This window comes from Hyperoodon ampullatus (genome assembly GCF_949752795.1).
Source record: "Hyperoodon ampullatus genome assembly, chromosome: 12".
NCBI classification, from domain to species: domain Eukaryota; kingdom Metazoa; phylum Chordata; class Mammalia; order Artiodactyla; family Ziphiidae; genus Hyperoodon; species Hyperoodon ampullatus.
The window spans coordinates 58,623,758-58,646,177 of record NC_136925.1 but is presented as its reverse complement, the minus strand read 5'-3'; the positions used below and the strand labels follow the sequence as shown (position 1 = coordinate 58,646,177).

At 37.4% G+C, this 22,420-nt stretch overlaps 1 protein-coding gene across 1 annotated transcript in view; it reads right to left on the bottom strand.

Annotated features, from left to right (window-relative positions):
- ENPP3 (ectonucleotide pyrophosphatase/phosphodiesterase 3) overlaps positions 1–22,420 on the bottom strand; it is a 73,220-nt gene that overhangs the window by 26,008 nt on the left and 24,792 nt on the right. The window contains exons 11-19 of the mRNA XM_079716081.1: positions 21,990–22,062; positions 17,141–17,249; positions 15,684–15,812; positions 15,272–15,303; positions 13,362–13,489; positions 7,914–7,980; positions 5,597–5,684; positions 4,098–4,276; positions 2,297–2,348 (exon numbers count right to left, since the gene is read on the bottom strand). Coding sequence (XP_079572207.1) covers positions 2,297–2,348; positions 4,098–4,276; positions 5,597–5,684; positions 7,914–7,980; positions 13,362–13,489; positions 15,272–15,303; positions 15,684–15,812; positions 17,141–17,249; positions 21,990–22,062 — 857 coding nt within the window. The remainder of the gene's footprint in view (positions 1–2,296; positions 2,349–4,097; positions 4,277–5,596; positions 5,685–7,913; positions 7,981–13,361; positions 13,490–15,271; positions 15,304–15,683; positions 15,813–17,140; positions 17,250–21,989; positions 22,063–22,420) is intronic.

Below are 22,420 nucleotides of genomic sequence, written 5' to 3'. Positions count from 1 at the left end.
CATAGAGAATCCTAAAGATGCTACCGAAAAACTACTAGAGCTAATCAATGAATTTGGTAAAGTAGCAGGATACAAAATTAATGCACAGAAATCTCTGGCATTCCTGTACACTAATGATGAAAAATCTGAAAATGAAATCAAGAAAACACTCCCATTTACCATTGCAACAAAAAGAATAAAATATCTAGGAATAAACCTACCTAAGGAGACAAAAGACCTGTATGCAGAAAATTATAAGACACTGATGAAAGAAATTAAAGATGATATAAATAGATGGAGAGATATACCATGCTCCTGGATTGGAAGAATCAATATTGTGAAAATGACTCTACTACCCAAAGCAATCTACAGATTCAATGCAATCCCTATCAAACTACCACTGGCATTTTTCACAGAACTAGAACAAAAAATTTCACAATTTGTTTGGAAAAACAAAAGACCTCGAATAGCCAAAGCAATCTTGAGAACGAAAAACGGAGCTGGAGGAATCAGGCTGCCTGACTTCAGACTATACTACAAAGCTACAGTAATTAAGACAGTGTGGTACTGGCATAAAAACAGAAAGATAGATCAGTGGATCAGGATAGAAAGCCCAGAGATAAACCCACGCACATATGGCCAACTTATCTTTGATAAAGGAGGCAGGAATGTACAGTGGAGAAAGGACAGCCTCTTCAATAAGTGGTGCTGGGAAAACTGGACAGGGACATGTAAAAGTATGAGATTAGATCATTCCCTAACACCATACACAAAAATAAGCTCAAAATGGATTAAAGACCTAAGTGTAAGGCCAGAAACTATCAAACTCTTAGAGGAAAACATAGGTAGAACACTCTATGACATAAATCACAGCAAGATCCTTTTGGACCCACCTCCTAGAGAAATGGAACTAAAAACAAAGATAAACAAATGGGACCTAATGAAACTTCAAAGCTTTTGCACAGCAAAGGAAACCATAAACAAGACCAAAAGACAACCCTCAGAATGGGAGAAAATATTTGCAAATGAAGCAACTGACAAAGGATTAATCTCCAAAATTTATAAACAGCTCATGCAGCTCAATAGCAAAAAAACAAACAACCCAATCCAAAAATGGGCAGAAGACTTAAATAGGCATTTCTCCAAAGAAGATATACAGACTGCCAACAAACACATGAAAGAATGCTCAACATCATTAATCATTAGAGAAATGCAAATCAAAACTACAATGAGATATCATCTCACACCAGTCAGAATGGCCATCATCAAGAAATCTAGAAACAATAAATGCTGGAGAGGGTGTGGAGAAAAGGGAACACTCTTGCACTGCTGGTGGGAATGTGAATTGGTACAGCCACTATGGAGAACAGTATGGAGGTTCCTTAAAAAACTAAAAATAGAACTACCATATGACCCAGCAATCCCACTACTAGGCATATACCCTGAGAAAACCATAATTCAAAAAGAGACATGTACCAAAATGTTCATTGCAGCTCTATTCACAATAGCCCGGAGCTGGAAACAACCTAAGTGTCCATCATCGGATGAATGGATAAAGAAGATGTGGCACATATATACAATGGAATATTACTCAGCCATAAAAAGAAACGAAACTGAGCTATTTGTAATGAGGTGGATAGACCTAGAGTCTGTCATACAGAGTGAAGTAAGTCAGAAAGAGAAAGACAAATACCGTATGCTAACACATATATATGGAATTTAAAAAAAAAAAAAATGTCATGAAGAACCTAGGGGTAAAACGGGAATAAAGACACAGACCTACTTGAGAATGGACTTGAGGATATGGGGAAGGGGAAGGGTAAGCTGTGACAAAGGGAAAGAGAGGCATGGACATATATACACTACCAAACGTAAGGTAGATAGATAGTGGGAAGCAGCCGCAGAGCACAGGGAGATCAGCTCGGTGCTTTGTGACCGCCTGGAGGGGTGGGATGGGGAGGGTGGGAGGGAGGGAGATGCATGAGGGAAGGGATGTGGGAACAGATGTATATGTATGACTGATTCACTTTGTTATAAAGCAGAAACTAATAAAAAAAAAAAAAAAAAAAAAGTGAATAGGGAACTGTAGACAACGCACCACCATTTCAAGGAATGTTGAGTGCTTGGGACCATCATAACTATTCCATGCTGCTACTGTTGTTATTAGATCTGGGGCATTTTCCCCTCTTGTATATTGGCAAGAAAATCTTTATGTTCAAAAGAACCTGTAAGCTTATTTTGGAGAACCTCCAAAAGGCAATATGGTATTCTGTTAGGTCTAAACATCGAAGACTTAACATGCTTTCTATTGACCTACTTTCATCTTGGGTGAGATTTAGCATTTGATTCACACGTTCAAGGTCAGCAGCAACCTGCAAGATAACGTGGGAGATGGGGAGAAAGTGAATCATAGTATCAACACATGTTTTAAAAAGTGATCAAGATTATTTCTGCAGTGGTCACATGAATGTTTTACTACGGAACAAAAAAGCCAGACTAACTTGAGTTTAAATTCCAGTTCTGCCACTACCTCAGAAATATAGAGACATTGCTACTCCCAGGAATACATTTTTTGTGTGGGAGTCTGCAAAGATGTAATTGATAATGGGGCAGATCATTCTGACCATAGCTGGAATCAACTACTAAGCTGTGATGACAACATCCCAGGGTTTCTCAAGCTTTAATATATATATATATATATATATATATATATATATATATATATATATATACACACACATATATACACACACACACACACACACACACATGAAACTCCCTTGAGAGTCTTGCTAAAATGTACATTCTGATTCAGTGTAAGCCCAAGCTCAGGGGGGCCTGAGATTCTGGATCTCCAATGAGCTTGCAAGTGATGCAGATGCTGATCCTGGGACCACACTCTGAGCAGGAAGGGACCTTCCTTGCAGAGAAGAACTTGGGGTTTGCAGTCACATAGACAGAGCTTCTGTGACACTGGACAATTTACCTAACTTTTCAGAGCCCTCTTTATCTCTAAAGTGGGGAAGAAAACACCCACTTTATAATATTTATTATTATTACTTTAAATAGTGGTTCCATTGAGGTTATCTGGAGCAGTAGGAAACCCACACATTTACTCTGATCTTCAGGATGGATTTGATTTTTATTGGGAAGTTTAGACTTTTGCACTTCAAATCTTTTTTGGTTGGTAATTTACTTATGCATTTATTTCTGTGATATGATGTTATTTTGAGGATCAGAGAATGGAAAGCCTTCCCTGTCCCCTGGCTCTAAGAAACAATTCCTACCTGAGGCAGCTGGTGTTTATTTAGCTTTACAGCCACCCTTGGGACTTGGCATCAAATGCACCTTGACATTAGTTTTAGCTTGATGGAGTCCCGATAGTGGGCTCCAATTCCATTCTGATATCCTAGCCCCACACATGTGCTTTAATTCTCACAGCAGGGCTTGGTCCTTGCATTCTGAGCTCCTGTTCTGATTGCTTGCCTTTGGGAGACTCCTCTTAGCACTGGAATCTCACCTGGTTGAGAGTCTCCTGGGATCTGAAATCCTGCTGCTGAACTCAGGAGGGCATCTGATCCACTAAAAAGACCTTCCCAATGCTGACTGTCTGTCAGGCAGCCCCCAAGCGTCCTCTCATCAAAGGGTTCTTCACTACTACCCAAAAGAATACCTCCCACTTTAAATGCTAGGCTTCCTGCTGAGCAGACTCCGAAGCACCTACCCTAGTGGGTGTGTCAGATGTCAGATCTCAGTCCCTGCCCCCGCCAGCTATTTCTGCTCTGAAATAACTGAGTATGGCCCTCTGATTCTTAAGCTGTAAGAAAGATGGTTTATGAGGGAAATCAAAGAGAGCCCCAGGATTCCACTGTTTTGAACGATTACAGACAGTTAGCTCACCGTGGATTAACAATTGTCAAATAGTGCTTTCCAGCTTACAAAACATATTCACATACTTAATCTTACAATGTACCTCTCATTTCCAGATAAGGTTCTGAGAAACCACATATTCTCTTAGTAAATATCTGAGCTAGAACACAAACCTGGTTGTTAGCTACTCTGGTTATAGATGAGTTTGCCCCTTTACATTCTTATGGATACATGAAGTTATTACTTACATTTTGTAGCCCCGGGCATGAACATCCTAGAGTATCTGTGGTCAATGGACTAGTAAAGCCACAAACAGAAAACTTTGACACTTCCTCTGCATGAGATGGTTCATAAAAAGGCACCTTCAGAAGATAGTTTAAACTACCATGGGTACCATTGTTTGGTGCTGGATGAATGTGTAGAAGATCTGTTTAAAAATTAAATTCAAAGTAGTTTTAAATTAGAAGGCAACAACATCTATGCAGAAGATGGGGGGAAACAAACACTTAGTGTTCACTTCCTTTAATAAATTCTGCTGCATACACCATTCAGTTGAGCAGCTTCCCCCTCCCCTCCCAATTTCCATACCTAGTCTTTCTAGAAAATAGGAACAGTTGCTGTAAATGAGCCACAGGAATGTTTATGAACTGTTTCTGTTCCTCCAGAGAAAAGCATCTTTGCTTAAATGATCACTTTGTGCCTTAAGCATATCATGGTTTTCTAGCATAAAAAAGCTACACTTTTAGTAAAAACAAGTTTAAAGAACTTAAATAATTTACAATCTTACTTGTAGTATATTTATTTAATTATAGGAAAATACTCTAAGTACAGATACTTTTAAAGTATTAAACTAGTGAATTTTGCTTAAAATTTAGAGAACTTTTTATAGTTTTTCCTATAAAAACAGAACATACAAATATTGCACAAACATAGCCTCGTAAGTGGCTCCTGCTGAGGACTACCAAAGAGATCTCTCCTAGAACTGCAACACTAACTAGTTCTTTTTAAACCTTTCCTGGAAAGGGCCAGTAGCCCTGACCATAAACTCAGCCTTGGGAACAAAGAATTTAAGTTAATGCTACAACACATTATTTTTAAATGGATACTCTGTGGTCTCTAAGTTACATTCAATTACCACAGGCCAGTGGCAAGATTAAGAGTGACAACTGTGAGCGTACTTATGTTCCCAAATTCCTATAGCTAAAGGTGAAATTGCAACTCAATTCATTGCCTTGCCTAGATAAATTATGTGTGGTCTGAGGTAAGCACATAGGCAGGAAGGTAGGTTAGATTCCCCAAAACTAATTCTTTACGGTTTTTTAACATTGAGTGTAATGCGTCGATCCAAATAGGACTTTTTTACCATCCTTTTATTCCAGAAGCTTTCTCTCTGTAATTACAAGAAAATACTTCTGTTTTTTGCTGTGTTACCCCTGCTCTGAAAAGTTGGAAGTGTAATTTTATTTATCTAAGTTCTATTAAATTAAATTTTCATGTAGTAACTAACAGAAAAGTTGGTCTCCCAGGGTCTAATGTTTATCGTTACTAAAACAAAACAAAATGAAAAGAACTCACATTGACTGCTAAATAATTCTGAATAGTAAATAATTCTACCTCATCTTTTCTATCTTCCATCTCCTTAGGACAGAGCATCTACTTCTGGGATTCAATTTATCACCAGCTTCAAAATTCATATTTTTAAAACTCGATTCATATATGATTGTTGAAGTTATATAGGTATACTTACCACACATTAGGTTATAGATTTCAATATTGTCAAATGGTTCAACTTCAGTCTGCTGTTTAAAACTGGGTCCATGTGCCAGAAGGATAGCCTAGGCAATAATAATCCACCTATTACTAGATGCCATGTAATCTCAAAAACAGATGTTGGAAGAGACACAATTTTCTTTTTCTAACAGCTCTTCTATTTGTATCTTAAGCCTCTTTAAGAATTCCTTTCCAGATTTTTTTTAACAGTATGATTTTTTATTATTATTATTTTTTTTTATTTTTATTTTTTTTTGCAGTATGTGGGCCTCTCACTGTTGTGGCCTCTCCCATTGCGGAGCACAGGCTCCGGACGCGCAGGCTCAAAGGCCATGGCTCACGGGCCCAGCTGCTCCGCAGCATGTGGGATCTTCCCAGACTGGGGCACGAACCCGTGTCCCCTGCATCGGCAGGCGGACTCTCAACCACTGCGCCACCAGGGAAGCCCTGATTTTTTTTATTATTGAAGTACATTTGCTGTACAATATTATAGGTTACAGATGTGCAATATAGTGATTCACAATTTTTAAATGCTCCATTTATAGTTATCATAAAATATTGGCTGCTTTCCAGACTCGAAAATGATTTTTGCAACATTTCCACCTGAGATGTTGTACCAAGTCCAATCAAGTATAATCCATACTGTGTTTACTTCTAAATCCACCTGTTTCCATAGCACCTCCTATGTCAACAGACTAGGAGAATACAAGCAACACTGGACAACCGATGCCCACACAATTCTACAACATCTGGACAACAGAAATTAGAAATTCATCATACAACATCATATATTCTTTTTATACTCCTTTCTTATCATTGTTCACATATGTTACTACTACATGACAAAAAATGTTGACGTTTCTAAGCATTAAATATTTTTGCACAACTTATACTTGCCCACTGATTTCTCTAAGACATCTCCCATTTACTTTTGGGATGAAGAGACCTAAATATTTTTATTTATGCTTAAATAATTAAAGGTAACTTAATTATATTATTTATAACAGATCTAATTTGTTTTAGATTCTAAATATCTAGAAGAACAGTATCAAACACAGATAGGCAATTCTTTTCAGGCAACAGGAATATAAATATACACATATATATTTTCCCAAGATGATTAGCAGAGAATTGGAGGCATAGGTTTTTCTTGCAGTAATTAACTCAATTATCAAATAGTACCCTAATTAATAGAGAAGGATGCTGTCTCCAGAAACTTCTCAAGTATTTACAAAGAGATATAATTCTTCATGACAATGTTAAGAGGCAGTATATTCATATAGAGCCTAACACATTTTTCTTTCTTTGGAAAGGGGCATGTGTGTGTGTGTGTGTGTGTGTGTGTGTGTGTGTGTGTGTGTGTGTGACAAATGGAACTAGATAAGACAATCAGGTTGCAAAATCATGAAGCTTTACCGAGGGGGGAATATTGGCTACACTTTACTCATGGGCTCCTTCAAATAGGTTCCTCCCTGGGCTCCAAGGACAGCACACTCTCCTGGTTTTCTTCTTCCCTCGCTGGCTCTACTCCCAGGTCTCTTTGCTAGTAATTCTTTGTCTCCCAATCTCTTCAAGGGAAAGTGCTTAAGGCTCAGTACTTGCTCTTCTTCTCCACCTACGCTCAATCCCTGAGAATGTTATCTAGTCACATAACTTCGAAATAATTTATATACCCAAAACTCAATTTTTTTATTCCTTTAGGTAGACTCTCTAATTGCCTATATGTAACATCTCCACTTGCATGTCTAATAAATATCTTGAATTTAACATATCAAACTAACTCTCCCTCTTTCCTCTCCAATCAGCTGCAGCCATGGTCTAATATCCTAACAGCCTAACAAAAGTTCTCTCACTGCCAACATATCAGACACGTTCCCACCTTAGGCCCTTGACACTGGCTGTTTCTTCTGCCTTGGACACCTGTCCCCTGAATACTTGAAAGGTTAATTCTTGCACCTTCTTCAAGTCTCTGCTCAGCCGTCATCTCAATGAATTTTACCATCTCCATCTTATTGAAAGTTGCACTCTGCCCCCATGTCACCCCAAAACACCCCCAATTTCCACCTACTCTGCTTTACTTTTTATTTCCCATAGCACTTATCTCCTAACGTACCAACCATACATTGCTTTGTTATGTCAATTGTCTATATCCACCTGTTAGAATGAAAACTTCATGAGGGCAGGGGTCTTTATCTGTGTTGTTCACAAAGGTATTCAAGAGTCCTGAACATTGTCCATCACAAAGTAGGTGCTCAATAAATATTTGTTTAAAAAAAAAAAAAGAAGTAAGTTACCTCCATGCTCTTAAACTCATTGTTATAACCATGTGTGCCTCCTCCACAGGATGAAGATGGTTTAGTCCTATAAAGAAGTAATATTATTACACTCTGATGATTCTATTGATATGAGACCTTATTGCAAACTGAACTTTAATGGATTTTGATGTAGCCTCTCCTTTTATATAAGTAAAATTTTCTGTCAACAACAGCATAAATACATTTATTTTCATGCTCAAATGCAGAGCCACAGAGGAACAAAGAGTGGTAGGAGAGAAGGAAGGAGAATTCCAGCATCTATAAATAGAATTCAAAAGTATTTGACTTTTAAACATTAAGAGAAGGATATACAAAGGCACTGATTTTTTTAAAATTTGTCTTCGGGCTTACCTGTACATTTACACATCCATGTCTATGTGATTAAGAGTAGTTTGATTAACATATTATGTTAAGTGTTTCAGTGCTTTAAAAATAAATCTTTGGAACTGGGAAAAAATATCAATTCCTGTTTTAGGTCAGAGATATCTAGGGAAATAATATGAAAATATGAATAGAGAATACTCAGGGCAAGTTAATTATAATACTTGGGAAGTAAAAGCCAGTATATTCTGTAAAGTCAGAGTTTATTTTTAACTTTTGGGATTTTCTTCCATAGGTTGTTGTTCTATTACTTGAAAGACTTTTCAAATTTAATTCATTTGTATTTTGCCTACTTTTTCACATTTTAGTCTTTGAATTCAGCAGTATTAGCAATTTCATATGTAGTTAGTGTTTATACTTGAAAACAAAATAGTGATAAAGGAACCTAGATTTTTTAAAAGCAATAGTGTTATACAGGTTCAAATTGGGCCCCTAAAGGGAAAAAGACTAATATTTCCAAATGTTGGCCTTAAAAAATTTCTCTCATTTGTTTCCCCAATCCCCAGCTCCCAACCCCTGGGCAAATACACACACACACACATACACACACACGCACAGTTTTTGTTTTTTACATTGTAACCTTAATTGAGAGCAGGACTTTAGTGTCTTAAAAAATCAACTTCTAAAAAATTCATAACTGATTCTCACTCAGCTTAAATAAAAAAATAAAAATAAATAACAAAATAAAAAATAAATCACAAAACTCACAAGGCCACACTCAACTCTACCCAATAGAGGGAAGAAAGGAGAAACTAAGTACCACCTAGAATGGGGAAAGCAAGAGTAGTCCTTTTAATAGGGGGTTTAAGTTCAGTTACTCTAAGGTACCAGTTCATGTCATCTTAGCTAATGGCAATAAAATTGTTGGTATGAGGTAAAACTTGTTCTAAAAAATATTTTTATACTTATTCCATAGATATTTGGTTCTCCAAGATTACTGGAGCTATTTGATTGAGGATAATTAAGTTTTAAATTCTGTGTGGGGAGCTAGAGTATTCATTAATGAAAGAAAGGAAAGGTCTTTTGAACTAAGCCATTGGTAAAATTCTCTAAAATTGATCCTTTATCTTCCTGTTTTCAGATAAATCTAGTTTTTGTTGGTTTGTTTTTATATTTCCAACCCTTAACCCATCTTCATCAGAAAACTTTAGTATTACAAAACCATATTTGGAAGCAAAAGATAAAAATATTGTTAGAAAAACCTCTATTTTTTATTGCTTTCCAAGTGAAAACTTTAGAAGTCTGCTTTTCTAACTGCTCACATTCAAGCTTTCCAACCATTAATTTTTACATATGGAAAAATGGAAGCTGGCACTTGGAAAAGATGAGTTGATTTTATCTTTCATAATTTAGCTCAACTTCCAAGTAATATCTAAAATCTTTTGGAACAAATCTCTTTTATCTTCTCCATGTCTAATTAATAAAGTCAAAATTAAGGCTCCGTTTCTCTGCCACAGCTGGGACATGACACACATGGGCAATGAGCAAGATTCTCTCCTGATACCCAGTTAGTTGCCAAGTCCTATCTTTCTCTGTCGTACCTGTCACATTTCCCTCGCTTTCCTCTACTGCCACCATTCTAAGCTAGATCTGACCTGAATTGGTTATCCTGACTCTGAACTCCAAAATCTTCCCAGATAACTCATACACAGACATACACCCCTAATTGTATTTAACCCTATATGTCCCTGATGAAAATGTAAACATATTTTAATGAGAACAAATGGAAGACAGAATATAATGAACTGGTTCTATCCTGGAAAATCTGAGTCATAAGTTCACCATACTTTCCCAAAGGTGTGCTGACTAGTTTTACCATTCCCTAAAGCTCCACAGCCTCCCTTGGGGCTGTCATCACGCTGAAGACTGGGTCACAACACATCTTTCTAACTGGCCTCCCTGCCACTTGCTTGACCATCCTCCTCCATATGGCAGCTGGAGTGAGCTCTCAGAAATGCAAATCCCAATATATTCACCTCCAGCCACCTTGTAGCTCCCAGTGGTCTCCTACTCTTTTCACAAAGTCACACTCCTTAGTCCTGACAGATAAGGCCCTTCATGCAGGAGGACCTGAATGAAGGCAGCTTCATTCACTAGGTGCTCTAGCAAAACGGAAGTACTTGCAATTCATGGAATCTAGTCCCTTTGCCTGGAAACCTGACCCTCTGTTTCTACCTTTCCTTGCCCCAGAGCTGCTACTGACTTAAAATAAAAAAGAAAAGGGACTTCCCTGGTAGCGCAGTGGTTAAGAATCCGCCTGCTAATGCAGGAGACACGGGTTTGAGCCCTGGTCCGGGAAGATCCCACATGCCGTGGAGCAACTAAACCTGTGTGCCACAACTACTGAGCCTGCACTCTAGAGTCCGCGAGCCACAGCTACTGAGCCTGTGTGCCACAACTACTGAGCCTGTGCTCTAGAGCCCGCGAGCCACAACTACTGAGCCTGTGTGCCACAACTACTGAAGCCCGTGTGCCTAGAGCCCGTGCTCTGCAACAAGAGAAGCCACTGCAATGAGAAGCCTGCGCACCGCAATGAAGAGTAGCCCCCGCTCGCCACAACTAGAGAAAGTCCACTCGCAACAACGAAGACCCAATGCAAACAAAAATAAATATAAAAAAATAATTTTAAAAAAAGGTGCTCCACTGCTCTGAGCAGAGCATTCAGAGAAAGAAGCACCTCTGAGAAGACACAGCCTGGCAGTGCTCAAGGCGTGGCAAGCAGAGGGATGCCTTCCAGTAAGGAAAAGGGGTCCTTCTCCTCTGCAGACACAGTCTGTCCAGGCTTGGTGAGCTGAACAAGGGTTAGATTCCCACTCCCACTCGTCTCCTTGGTTGAGTGCCTCTGTACAATGCACAGACTAGACAACTGCACAGGGATACCCACTTATGTGACAGCATTTAGCCTAACCCATCCTGAGCCTTCAAAACCCAGAGCAGGAATCACACCTACGAGGAAGTGTTCTCTGACATTCTCTGGCATCCGCACCTGGGGTGTGAAATCACTCTTTTTGTTTCCTTGTGCCTTGTACTTGATCCCAGTGCAACAGTTTTTACACCTGATTATAACTGTTGTCATCCCCCCTCCCTGGGTGAAGATCCTTCGGGTGGGGACTGTGTCTATCTCCATTTCTTAGAAACGTGCCTGGACAAACCGATGATTTGTCAGTTTCCAGTCATAACATAAAAAGCTATTATTCATGTTATCTAAAAGGGTACTTTAACATTACTTCAACTAGTTTCAAATAATTGGGTTTCCCCAAATTAGTAAAATCTAACACATTTTATAAAGGGCAAAATAAGGAGGAAAAGGAGAAAAATAGATTACACTAAATGATGAAATTTGCTATAATTTTGAAAAGGGAATCTAGTTATCAAATATTGAACATTATAACTAAAGTTGACATATTTTAACTTAGAAAATAGGTAGCCTGAGACTCATGTGTTAAGGGCTGGAGATAAAATACACCCAGGACTTAATCAGAAGAGACTTCCTGTTGCTCTGATTGGGGCTGTAGTCAGCATTTCCTCTGATGTAAGTTAGTTTATGTTGTATATGAATAGCAAGAGAATAGTGAAACCAGGTTCATCTTGTGTTACAGATGAGACAAATGAAGACCTGAGATATTTATCTGTGCAAGTTCTTACAACAAACTAGGTGCGGAGCCGGGACTTGAACTCTGGGGCTGCTGCTCTATTTACATCTGACTGCTAGCTAGTAAATGTACAAAGCTCACAATTTGAGTCTGAGTATTAATGTGTGAAACCCAGAGGTATCCTGGTGGCTGGGCTCTCCTTCTATAACCCATAGTCCATGTTGTTGAACTGATGGACACCTTCTCATTTTGTACCATTGGTCTCCTAACTCCTTTGATCTCATACCCTCAACAGTAAATATTTGGAGAACTCACTCACATTTATATATTACATACACACACTACTAAAAATCTTATATATTTAACGTTAGTAAAGCTTAATTTATCTCACGTAATTTAATCTTCTTTTAGAGAATGCTGTCCTGACCCACAGGACAGCCTACTAAGCCAAAGGGCTATGAAACTCGAATTCCAAGAAGAAAGGCTAGTGTCATCTAGTGGCCACGTGTTAAACTGCACACTCCCTGGCCTAGCGGTGCCCTGCTTGGCTTTCCCGTTATCTCAGTGGAGAGACTCTACCAAATCTCCATTTCCTCATCCTGCACACATTTATTATGTTAGAGCCCAACTTCCTGTCTTCCGTTGTCTCCTCTTCCTTTATTAAACATATCTTCTATTTATATCCACTTATGCATATGGAAAAAATACTGGAATAAAATACAAAAATAGGGAATGTGAGTTAAACTACCAGATAGTGTGTATTTATTTGTTTACTGGCTTATTATCAGGCTTCTCCATTTGACAAGGAGGGCAGGAGTAATTCCTGTATCCCAAATGCCTAGAACAGGGTTTGGTACACACATAGCAAGCATCAATAACATTTTGTTGAGTCAATTAATTAATTGGTTATTTGGGGATAGAATGATTCAGAATGATTTATATTTTCTCAAAATGGCCTTATATTTTGCAAATGATCGATATGAATCACAACTATAACTAGAAAAAAAGAAATGTTACAACAAATTGGTTCGCTTGGCCTTACAGCCATAAGCATGCTCTTTCAGATGACAAAGATGACAAAGATCTTAAAGAGCTATCTAATCAATTACTCATTACCAGCCTGTGAGACAACTGATGCCATCTTTATATCCTGTCTGCCACTTAAAGGAGACCACAGTGGTCTCAGTGGTTAAGAATGTGCTGGTACTGATAATCTCTCGACAGTCAGCCTTCTTCCTCATTCTCGTCTACATTGTAAAGATTAGTAGGCTAAGACGGGCAACCTCATAACAGTCATTTCAAATACAGAAGTGCTAGATAGCATATAAAAGGTCAAGAAATTGTCATACTCAGGAAAATTCATGTGATCATAATAGCAGGGTAAGGCCAAGGAAATTTATAATGAAAGATAGCTGTTAAAAGTATTATGAGATAAATTAATAGGCACACAGACCTCACAGCCAGCCACTGTCGATCCACCAAAAGATGAGCTTTGTCAATTCTGACATTTTTGGCATAGTGTAGGCGTTTTGGCAAATCAGGAGTCAAATAGGGTGTGAAATGCTGATCAGGTTTTCGGCACTGAAAAAGAGGTAAATTATTTCCTCAGGACACCTATAAGATATGCAAACTAATTCAACAATTTCATCTCCTAAGATGATTTGTTAAACACTTTTTAAAAGTAAGAGGATTTAAGCCTGGCTAATAAAATAGGAACATTAAACTTATTATGTGTAGTCACATTCTTTAGTTATATTGTTTTTAATTGTTGCAACAATATTTAAGTTCTAATTTAACATATGATGTAAATTATATCGTTTGCTGTCTGAAGTTTTATTCCTGTGTATATATGTTAAACCACCATAAATCTCCCCTCCTTTTTCGACAGAGAATAAATATAAGTTTGTATTTAGAGTGGCAGTTACAAATTTGGAGTCTAAATTATACATGAAAAGTCTTATATAGACAATAAATATGAGTAAAAAAATTTTTAAATTAGCTAAATTTCACCAAAAATCCCTTCACAACTGAATCAATTTACCCCTTAAATAACCTACATTTGCTTAATTTTCAAATCAAGTCAATAGTTTTTTAAATCTAGTCCAGTTCTCCCACTTGTGAAAAATTCATGTGTTTCTTCACAAACTGAATGAAATTTTATTTCTTAATAATAACTGCTGTTAACTAGATGGCGTATTTAAAAACTTGGTAAAGGTGCAAATCATACTGGTATCTATACATGTAAAAAAAGTGAGAAAATGAGAAATAGAACTACAAAGAAATTTTCTCCCTCGACTTCTTTGAGAAACAACAGAAAAAAAAATACAGGTAAGGATAAGGGGAAATGAATTGTTTTCTACTTGCTCAGTTTCTTATTTATTTTAAGCCTCAACAATCTCATAAATATTTCAAGTCTGTGTCACTATTATCTCATGTTCAATTTACATAAGAAAAAGAAGAGCCACTACAAAATTGATTTTAAAAATTTAAAAGAAATATAGAAAGTAGGAGAGTGAAGAGAGTTATAGAATGAAAAAGGGAAGAGAAACTTATTTATTGCACAGATATTTCTGCCAGATATTTTTTTTTCTTGCATACTTTTCCAGTCTCCTTATTTTTCTACTTTTTCATTTATCATTACTTCTTTCTTAAGCCGCTATTTTTTGTAACTTCTAGGCAAGCACATTGTGGCAGCTGCTGAGGATGCAGCTTCCTCAAAGATCCAAGGGACTAGGATGTGCCCTTAAGGACCACCAATCATTTGATGAGGTGCACTTTGCTGACTGGATGTACAGCCCGAGTAAATCCATAGAAAACTGGGGGTACACTGCCAACCTCTGAAGAAGTATGGGGTTATTCTTTGCATCTGAGAATTTGAGATGAAGACACTAGAGTTGAGATAAAATTTTGGCCCTTTTATCTAAGAACAAAGTTGATGCTGCTGTCTGTCATGCAGCCAGAATGTGTGGAACTTGCCACTTCATGTTTGGTTATGTTTGTCCAATATAAGCTCAATATAGGCCCACAAATCAGCATTCCTGGAAATATTGTACTACCACTTGGAACTCTTCCCTGGGAATAATGGACTACTTCATAAAATGATAGTCCATTTCCTCAAGGCTCTTCAGCTCCAGGCCTGGTCCTATCTGTGATGCCATGTAATGGATTTCCAAAGCCTGCGGTATCCAATCCCTTTGCGCCACTAGGATTATTAGACATTTGCCATCATTTCACCAATAGGACTACAGCTATATGGATCATATAGATATATATGAATATAGAATATAGAATACAGCTTTCTTGAAACTTAGATTAAAGACATCCATTAATTTAAACATATGTATTAGAAGACTGTATACTTACACTGAGGTTCCTAACAATTTCTTCAGAATTAACTGTTTCAAAAGAAAAAGAAGTAAATCACATTACAACTGATACCTGACAACTGCAAAAAAATATTAACAATTCAGGTGAATTTGACACAGACGTTTATTAATGACTATGATCTGGTAAAATTAAGTAAAAACGTACTTTAAGCAAATAATTATTTTAGCATTTAAGAATGGAGTATATTTTAACTTAACAATATTAGATGCTACCATAGACTTTAATGACAGACTGTAATTAAACATGGGATTTTCTCATTTGCTTCTGTGTGGTCTTCCCAAGAGGTCAGAAGGGGCCTGGTAATCCCTGCATCCTCAGAATCAGGAGGCTATGGTTATTCGCTTTCAGTGTTACCTTTATTTTTTTATGTGGTCATCTTCATACTTACAAGTAAAAAAATCATGAGGTATATTATGAGTCCTGATGCGGGGGGCAGGTCCTTCATACATGTAGAAGTTTATTTGGGAAAAATAATCAGTCATATATTCCACTTTGTCACAATAAGTCTGATCCATTCCTGAATTAAAAAAAAAAATTATTCACTGAATGTATAAGTTGTCTTTGATTAGGTCAAATAGGAGATATTTTATGTTACAGATCTCAAACCAAGTTTGACTGAGAACCTTTACAATTTACCCAATTACTTTATTCTAATTAGCAGGCCTTGAAAATCGTGGCAGTGGAAGAGAAGGATCATGTTTATAAGAGAAGAACAGATAGGAATTATAAACAGATCATCTGTTCAATGTAGATCTATTAAAGTAATTTCGAAGAAGAAAGTTCTCTGTAGGAAGCTAATTAAATCTCTATAACATCTGATTTTACATAAAGCAACATGATATATTTGTAAATCAAAAAATAACATGCATTTTTATAAAACAATGCATTAAGCAAGAGAACAAAGTCTAGATGATTTTTACTTTTCATAAGTGTATTATTTAAATTTATATAAGAAGCATATGCTTTAAAAAAGAATTGGTAGTTAAACCTTTTTTATTTGAAGATTCTTCAGACTCCATCCAAATTTTTATTTTTATTATTTTTACCATTCATTTTATTATTTTTATAGTTTATAATTTTTTAACAAAATATGCATTAAAATATTTTCTTTAATTTTAAAACAATAGGTCAAAGTATTAGGGAACCATTTTAGAAACTTTTAAAATAAATTACTATGTCTCATATTATCTTGATGTAAGATATAAACAAAATTCTGCAGACGTGTTCCTTTTCCTCTTCTCACCCCATCTAGCAAAATACTTGGCATTGAGTTAGCATTTAAAAAATATTTGTTGAATGAATGAGTACTTTAAAAGTGAGGTTGCAGAGGGCATGACATCTGTCTCACTTCTTTTAATATTCGGGTTGACTGAAATGGAGAGCTACCCTCAAGCAGAGAAATGTGGAGTGACAGGGACTTTATAGAAGTTTATTCACATGACCAAAAAAATACACAGAACATGGTAAAACTAGCCAATTCAGTAAACTGCAGCCAATCTATATGAATGAATCATTCACTGAAAAGAAGACATTTTTTATGATAACAGCCCAGCCACATCCTTGTTAAGTACTACTAACTCCAAATATATAGAAAATTAAGTGTATGGATAGATTTTTCAGAGTGAATGTTAGAATAATTAAACTAAAAGTATAAATTTTAGTCCTCTATTCATCACAGCCTACTACAAAGCTCATTCTTTGCTCATTCAAGAGCTTCTAGGTCTAGAAATAGACTTTAAAAATCTCTATTTTTTTTGTATGCTCCCTGAAGTGATAAGATTTAATCAATGATAAAATACGATTTTTTAAAAAGCAAGATAAAATATGATTTTTAAAAAAGCATACCATGGTCAGCCAAAAGGATTATATTGACACAATTGACTAAGTTTCTCTGCTTTAGGCCTTCCATCAACAATCCAAAAGTGTAATCTACTGACTGTAAGGCTTGAATTACCTAAGGGAAAAAAAACTGGATATAGATTATCTTCATGAATTAAGGCTTAATTAACCAAACCATTATCTAATCAAGTAAAAATTAAATTATTTCCTTCTCTGAAATTGTTGGGTTTTGAAATAGGATATCAGAGCCCAGCACCCATACTACATTTACCAAATACCACTTCCCTGTATTTCTATAGACAAAAATAAATAAATAAATTAAACCATATTCCCTACAGAGGAAAATAGACTACCGGCCAATAAGTACCTGAGGAAAAGTGTTCAACTTCAACGTTATTCAAACATTATTTAACTGCAAAGGTTTTCATGATAATTTCCAGTGCTGGGGAGAAGAGTCCATAGACACTTCTATAGGAGCCTAAATGGTTACACATGTTTCAGAGAACAAGGTGACAATGTGTAGCCAGAGAGTTTAAAAGGGGCATACCCTGTAACCTAATAATTCTGTTTCTGGGCATTTGTCCTAAGTAAACAGAGTACAGATGGAGATTTACATACAAGGATATTTATCACATTATTTATTTACAATTTAAATACAAGAAAAAAATTATACTATATCCGTAAGTAGGTATATTCAATAACCATTAAAAAAATTTAAGCAACCTAAATGTCCATCAACAGAGGAATGGATAAAGAAGATGTGGTACATATATACAATGGAATATTACTCAGCCATAAAAAGGAACAAAATTGGGTCATTTGTAGAGACGTGGATGAATCTAGAGACTCTCATACAGAGTGAAGTAAGTCAGAAAGAGAAAAACAAATATTGTATATTAACACATATATGTGGAATCCAGAAAAAATGGTACAGATGACCTTATTTGCAAAGCAGAAATAGAGACACAGACGTAGAGAACTAATGTATGGATACCAAGGGGGAAAGGGGGTGGGGATGGGAGGAATTGGGAGATTGGCATTGACATATATACACTACCGACACTATGTATAAAATAGATAACTAATGAGAACGTACTGTATAGCACAGGGAACTCTACTTAATGCATTGTGGTGATCTAAATTGGAAGGAGGGGCTTCCCTGGTGGCGCAGTGGTTGCGAGTCCGCCTGCCGATGCAGGGGACACGGGTTCGTGCCCCGGTCCGGGAAGATCCCACATGCCGCAGAGCGGCTGGGCCCGTGAGCCATGGCCGCTGAGCCTGCACGTCCGGAGCCTGTGCTCCGCAACGGGAGAGGCCACAACAATGAGAGGCCACTGTACCACAAAAAAAATAAATAAATAAAAATAAATAAATAAATAAATAAATAAATTGGAAGGAAATCCAAAAAAGAGGAGATATATGTATATGTATAGCTGATTCATTTTGCTGTACAGTAGAAACTAACACAACATTGTAAAGCAACTATACTCCAATAAAAAATAATTTTAAAAATATTTTTAAAGAACAATGGCCTAGGAAGATGATCACAATACAATGGTAAAGTTAAAAAATTAAAGCCAAACTGTATACACACTCATACATATTGCATAATCCAATTTTGTTTTTAAATATATTCAGCATTTCATAGTCACATATATGGAAAACCAAAAGAAAATATATCAAGGTACGGTTAACAGTGACTGTCTCTGAATAATGAGTGGGAGTTCATTTTTATTTGATTGTTTATATTCTTTTGTATTTTTTCTACACTTTATCGATATAGTATATTTAACTGACTTAAGGTTTAAGTGAATAATTTTTAACTAACATAAACTCATTTTTTTTCAGTGAATAAGAAAATATAATAGCACTTTCCCCACAGGATTGGGGAAAATGTTTACTCTTCTTAGTACTATTATAACAATGATTGCCTTTTTTTTCTTTTTTGAGAAAGGATTTTACAAGGCAATTACTGTTAAGAGTGTTAGTGCATTATCTCCTGAAATCTCTCAGCAAACATTCATGGAAGGTGCTACTGGAATTTCCAGTTATAGAGACCAGGAAACTTGAGGTTTAAAGCAGTTAAGTGACATGTTGGTGATCCCACAGTTACTAAGGGACAGGGCAGGAGTTTAACTCAAATCATCTCTATATAGTGCTAAATCCTCATTCTCAGGGTGACCACGCACTCTGGTTTGCCAGTGAGAGTCATGGTTTCCACCTGTCATCACAGCATGATTATGTTCCCTTTCACATAGTCCACCTACTGACTCCTCCTGGCTGCACTCAGAGCCCTTCCTCCTCTGTCCTCCCCTGGCACCCTGGCATCCCGCTACCTTTGGACTCTCCACAGTTTAGAAATCATCTGTGCCTGTGTCTGTCTCCCCAGGAGTGTGGGAGCTCCTGCAGGGAAGGGACTGTGCAACCAAACTCATCACCTGCTTCCTAAGCACAGAGCTGTTCACAAAGTACACACTCCAGAGATGGCACGTTGCACTGAACGTGAAGTGAGTAGATGCCAGCCTCCTAACAAGAGCAATAACAAAGCCATAACGCCCTCCAGTTTCTGCATCTGTTTGGCCTCTTCTTAAGTTTTAAATGAGGCTTTGTCTTAATCCTTCTAGTTTCACTCTTCACTCTTTCTTTCCTTAGGACATCTCCGCTTCCATGCACCATCTGTATGCTGCCAAAATACCTGATCTCCATCTACTTTGAGGTTTAAATCCATATTCAGTTGCCTTCTGGACATCTCCATTTGGATGTCACAGGCACCCCAGTCACAACATGATCTTCACCTCCAAGAAGATGCCCTTCAGTGGTCTTATTGGAGGAAACTGCCTGCTTATGCTAGAAACCTGAAAATCACAATTGATCCCCCACCCCATCACCTATCTCACACCAAGTCATATCAAGTCCATCTCTAAAATGAATCTTAAATATACCTTCTTCCATCCATGATGGTTGCCACTACCACAGTCCAAGTCACTATTATCTCTTTCCTGAAAGGTTGTAAAAGCCAACTCATGTCTCCCCACTTTCCCTTGCTCTCTCTAGCCCATTCCTCTTACATGATAAAAGTGATATTTAAATTCACATAGATCTGATCATGTCCTTCCCTGATTAAAATGCCTCAGTGCTTCCCATTGCATGTCTTATGGCCTAGAAGAACTCACATGGTTTGGCGCTTGCCTCCTTCTGTAAGCTTCCTCTTAGCCCTCTCCCCTGGTCCACAGTGCTCCTGACGTTAGTGAGAGACAATCCTCATATAGCAATTCAAACAGTACCTGGCACAGAGCAGCACACAATAAGAGTTAGCTGCTATTCTTATTTTTACCATTATCATATTGTCTATTTGTCTAGCTACCTGTCCATTTGTCTGTCCATTTGTTCCTCTAATGTGCTCAGCTCCTCCCTTAATCAGGCCATTTGTGAAATTTTTATCTTTTTTGTTATTTAGAGAACTTTCTAACCATCCCCAACCCAGACTAGGTTAGCCCCTAAAGACCTCTCAGGGCATCCTGATCGTTCCCTTTGCAGCACTTTTCCAAATTACACTTAAAATTTATTTGGGTACTAAACTACAGCATTGGATAGAAGAAAAAGATATGGCACCTAAAGTCAGCTGTAGGGGTCAGACAAATGCAGATTAGAGTATCCCCTCTCAGATCATATAAAGCAGGGATAACAATTAAAATGGAAAAGAAGAAATGGTGACTATGTTTTAGATAGTTACTAAGCCATCCACCCTTAGAATAACCTGATTAAGTGTTAGATTCTGTGAGACACTCAAGGGTGGTGTAGGAATATAAAAGAGGACTAATGGGTTCAGAGTGGTCAGATTTGAGCAGGGCTTATATTAGAAATCATTTTGATTGGGCTTCCCTGGTGGCACAGTGGTTGAGAGTCCGTCTGCCGATGCAGGGGACGTGGGTTCGTGCCCCGGTCCAGGAAGATCCCACATGCCGCGGAGCGGCTGGGCCTGTGAGCCATGGCCGCTGGGCCTGTGCGTCCGGAGCCTGTGCTCCGTGGCGGGAGAGGCCACAACAGTGAGACGCCCATGTACAGAAAGAAAACAAACAAAAAAAAGAAATCATTTTGATTTAATGAGCAGGAAGAAGAAGGGCATTTCTCTGACAAACACCTAAGTCATGCTGCCAGAATGAATATGCTTGCATTGCAACTGAGGAAAACTGTTAAATGAGTTTCCACGGGGTAAGGAAACGCCATACTCATGGGGACCTTTGCATACCTTTATATCATATACAAGACAACGTAGCCTTGAGTGGGTTTTAGAAAAGAATCTGCTTTTTTAAAAAATCATATTTAAGAACTATATTTCTGTAGTAAATACAAAATGGTTTAGATAATGAAGAAACAAGTATTGAAGAGTCTACGTCAATTATAATGGGGGCCTAGAAGGCGAATAACTCTGCCTGATGCAATAATATATTGATCAATTATAAGGAAATTCTGATTGGAACTGTGCTTGAATAGACAGCCCTATAGTCCATGATGGACTATCAGGTGACATGGCTCGAAATGGGTTACATTAACATGTTCAGTTGACACACGGGATCTAACCTTGATGTTCTCGTGATGTGAAATAACAATGCTGCATCTAAGTATTCAATAAGTGTTATCAAATTAATCAAGATGTGCTTAATAAGGCAGATATTCTTTTTACACTTTTAACTATTTTGTGGTTAATAAAGCAGATAATCATTTAGATTTTTAACTATTTTTATGTCCTCATATATATCAAATACACTTGTATTCAGTGGAAATTAAAGAATAACGTTTCATGCTGTGGGTGAAGGCTAGATGATTTTAGCTTTGTTTAAAAAGAAAAACTTACTGCGGCACTGACTGGTCCCTGAGCATGACCTGCAGAATCAGGTTGTTCCACGTATATGGTATAAAAATCGGGTCTAGGGGTAAAATTGAAACAGAAGGACGTTACCCATTTGGAATAAAGGTACAAGTTGGGTGTGGGAGATTTGTAGGTCTGGAACTTTGTGGCAGTTTCCTCCTCTTTTTCTCTGGTCTCTCCTTCTCTACAACCAGGCCCAGTGGTTCAGTGGTTCTGCTTGGCTTTGGCAGGGATAGTGGTCTAGCAGGAAGTAAATGAGACCTTCCAGAATGTAAGCACTTGTCTGACTCAGTGCTGAAAATCTGTCTTGTTCTTGCTGTTAAGACCTCTCTTGATGAGCCACAGCCCTCTGTATTTCCTACTTTATGACTTTCTGCTGACTCTTTTCTCTGCCACACTAGTTCTTTCTTTAAATG